The following is a 3,791-nucleotide window of genomic DNA, read 5'->3' on the forward strand; positions in this document are numbered from 1 at the left end:
TGGCTCATCTGTTCCTTTTGACTTAAGGATTGCCTTCCTCTTGTTACTAGAACATGTACTACTACTACTACTATTTAGCATTTTTATAGCGCTACAAAGCGTACTCAGCGCTGCACAGCACAACACTGGAGAAATAAAAACAAGAAATGCACTTCATTTTCTACTTAACACAATCAATGGTATAACCATGGGGGGGAGCCTCAGCCCCCCCCCCCCAAATTAGCTATTTCCCTTGTTGTGACTGATGGAGATCCCCAAGCCACACAAGCCGAAGACCACCTATACATATTAGTTGATTGTAGGAGTGATATGTCTATGTAACCCTTGCTTGTCTAGTGAGCATCAGGACAAGTTATTTTTAGCACATTTAAAGTTTCTACAGAAATCAGAGCTGGGACCAGATGGAATTGGGAAGCCTATTCCATCTTTATGCCTACACGTTTAGCCTCAAGCTGTACAATGGGGACCTGAGTGAAGATTTAATGCTGCAGGAGTTTTGTGAGACTGTGTTGGGGGTGTCTGGGGTACTAAACTCCAGGCAGGTTTTCAGTTCAACCGCTGAGGCCATGCAAGCAGGCGTCCAGGCTGTGCTGTCTGGGAGGTACACCAGTGACCCCGAAGGACCCTCTGAAGCCATGAAAAGTGTGGCTCATGTACTAATGGGAGAAAACAAGACCAGCCAGAAGTACTATACTCTAGCAGCTTTATCCCATCTCGCTGGACTACTGAGAAATGCCAAGAAACTGGTGGAGAAAGAATGCAAGAAGAAACTCTTTGAAGCCCCCAAAAAATGTGAATTTCTGCTTGCATGGGCTAATGAGCACGAGGACACGTTAATGCTCCTGGCTGTGGAAGCGCAGATGGAATTCAAGATCCACAGGGACAGGTTAAAATAAATTGAAGTTATTACTAAGGAGTTAGAGAAGGTCTGGGGCAGTAAAAAGCCCCCAGAGAAAAAAGTGCTTATTCAAGAATTGGACTGATAATTATGTTATTTTGAACTGTCTTTAGTTTGCTTCTGATTCAGGAAACCAAACTGTTATACCCTACCAGAAAATGTCAGGTTCTAAATCCAGAAAAGCCAACAATTATTTGTATTAATGTCAACCTACACCTTATCCCCCCCCCCCCAAAAACAAAAAACAAATGTCTATTAGATTGTAAGCTCTTTGAGCAGGGACTGTCTCTCTTTGTTAAATTGTACAGAGCTGCGTAACCCTAGTAGCGCTCTAGAAATGTTAAGTAGTAGTAAGTAGTAGTAGTAGGAATTGGGAAGCCAATTACCACAATAATTCACTCACCCAGGACTCTCCTTTCACTCAATAAGTCAGTCAAGGCCAGAAGGTGCAATTCTGAACTGAACATTTTACTTAAACTTGGCTGATGCAGAAAATGCGTAGGACAACTTCTCAACATTAACTATATACAAGCAGTATTGTAATAAAGCATTGTCCAACACTTACAGTCTCAAGTAGATTTTCTTAGCAACACTCTACCTTGGTAGAAGTTCTTGGTAAGAGTCCTTTATAGCTGTACTCTCAAAGAGATATTCTTGTAAGTCTTTATCTGGTAGTAAAGCTTTCTGAGCTTTCCAGTACAAAGTCTTTGTAGGTGGTCCCTTCTCTGATGGGCACATTACTATGGAAGCTATTTATCCTGTGGGTTCTCCTGGGACTCTCTTCTGGTCCCCTCTGTTCTTCAGGCTTTATCTTCACTCTTTCTCCCTTGACATGATTTGTGGAGAAGGGCTGGTTCCCTATTCCAGTTCTCTCCTTGTGCAGGTTCAGCAGATTAATAGGCTCTCTTAGGTGCACTCCAAGTAGATTTAATTGACAGGAGACAGCAGGAGCATGCCTGGCCCATTATCTGCCATATTGAGTTACCCAAAACAATAACAAATGCTTATTAGAAATAAGGACTGCCTATGTGTGGCTTGGTACAGACCAATAGTTTGCTTTGTTTTGAGTGTATCAAGATGATGGCTACCGCTTCAGCCTTGTCACGTAACACTGTTGCTTGTCAATTAGACCTCCTTGGTGCATTCCATGCCTTGTTTCTCCATGTGCAGTAGCCATGATAGCCAGAGACCGTCTCCCTTTTCAATAAAGAGGTATGTTATTATTTATTTATCTATTGGGATTTATTATCTACATTTTAAAGAGGTGTACAGCAGGTATAGCTTGACATAAAGCTTACAATTTTGTTAACAGCATAACAACAGTAAAATGATCAAATATGAACAGAAATACAATCAATGAGGTCAACTTGAAGACAGACATATTGAATCCTAATAATAGGAATAACACGATACTGTATCAGAAATAAACACTTTCAAACTGCACAGGAGAACAATTATATAACAGAAATTAATGTCATCGGGGTACAAATGATATATCATAATCGTCAGCATGGAAGAGCATTCATATAACACAGATATGATGCATATGTCCCCTGATTCTATAAATTGTGCATGCAAATTTAAGCATGGTCCTTATTTGTGTGCCATAGGTGTAGTTTGACTGTTCTATTGTGGGGGGGGGGGGGGGGGGTGCTGTGACATATTATCATATTAATTTGCATATATACATCTCATACATATCCATTATGGTTCATATTCACATTTGTGATATATGCTATATGCAAGGAACTTAACTTATCAAAACGTTGTCACAAGGACTAATGTTATGGATCCTTCTATCACTTATCCCTACAGTGGCCATACCATTTTGCTTTATGGCTTCATTAGGGGACATATGTATGACAACTAAGACATTTACCAGCATACTCATTCTTTGAATGGCTCTGAATTTTATTATTCAGAAATTTAGACCCTTTTGGCACTGGTGTAAGAGTTCAGCAGCAGAAAGTGTATTAACTGTATCAGCTGTACCTAATGGTTAGAGCAGTAGGCTGCCAACCAGTAAAACCAGGGTTCAAATCCAACTGCAGCTCCTTGATTTCTTGGACAGGTCACTTAACACTTCACTGCCTCAGGTACACACTTAGACTGCAAGCCCTCCAGGAAAAGGAAATATCTACTGTACCTGAAAGTAACTTGCCCTAAGCTACTACTGAGAAAAGCATAATCTAAATTCAAATCCAAAATCCAGTATCGGGCATATTTTAAATTTTAAAAACCCCCTACAAATGTCACTCAAGAACTATAAAGTAATTCTACCATACCATACCAGAATAGCACTAATTTCCAAGAGTTACACAAGAAGAGCTTACCTAAGGAAAGATTGCAACATAAACATTGTGGTGGGCACTAGAATATCAATATACCTATTGGAAAACTAAACAAGCCAGATTAGTACAGAATGATCCTGCACAGACACTCAACGCAAACAGAACACCTGGGAGCTCATTTTCAAAGGACCAGACTTTACAAAGTTCCATAGGTTTCTATGAAACTTTGTAAGTCTATGTGCTTTGAAAATATTGCCATACTGGAGCAGACCAAAGGTCCATCAAGTCCAGCATCCTGTTTCCAACAGTGGCCAATCCAGGTTACATGTACCTGGCAAGATCCCAAAACAGTACATTTTATGCTGCTTATCCCAGAAATAAGCAGTGGATTTTCCCCAAGTCCATTTTAAAAATGGCTTATGGACTTTTCTTTTAGGAAGCTAGCCAAACCTTTTTTAAACCCCGCTAAGCTAACTGCTTTTACTACATTCTAAGGCAACGAATTCCAGAGTTTAATTACATGTTGTGTTAAGAAATATCTTCTCTGATACGTTTTAAATTTACTACTTTGTAGCTTCATCGCGTGACCCCTAGTCCTAGTA

The 3,791-nt window shown here is 40.0% G+C and overlaps 1 protein-coding gene across 1 annotated transcript; it reads left to right on the forward strand.

The window, feature by feature from the left end:
- Positions 1 to 401: 401 nt before the first annotated feature.
- On the forward strand, positions 402 to 972 carry LOC115469701 (zinc finger HIT domain-containing protein 2-like). The gene has a single exon (XM_030202488.1). The coding sequence runs from the start codon at positions 402 to 404 to the stop codon at positions 894 to 896; it is 495 nt and encodes a 164-aa protein (XP_030058348.1). The 3' UTR covers positions 897 to 972.
- The last annotated feature ends 2,819 nt before the right edge of the window (positions 973 to 3,791 follow it).

Source organism: Microcaecilia unicolor, chromosome 4 (genome assembly GCF_901765095.1).
Source record: "Microcaecilia unicolor chromosome 4, aMicUni1.1, whole genome shotgun sequence".
In the NCBI taxonomy this organism is placed as follows: Eukaryota; Metazoa; Chordata; class Amphibia; order Gymnophiona; family Siphonopidae; genus Microcaecilia; species Microcaecilia unicolor.

Coding starts and splice junctions, on each gene's coding strand:
- LOC115469701 (XM_030202488.1), top strand. CDS start 402: ATGGAATTGGGAAGCCTATTCCATCTTTATGCCTACACGTTTAGCCTC.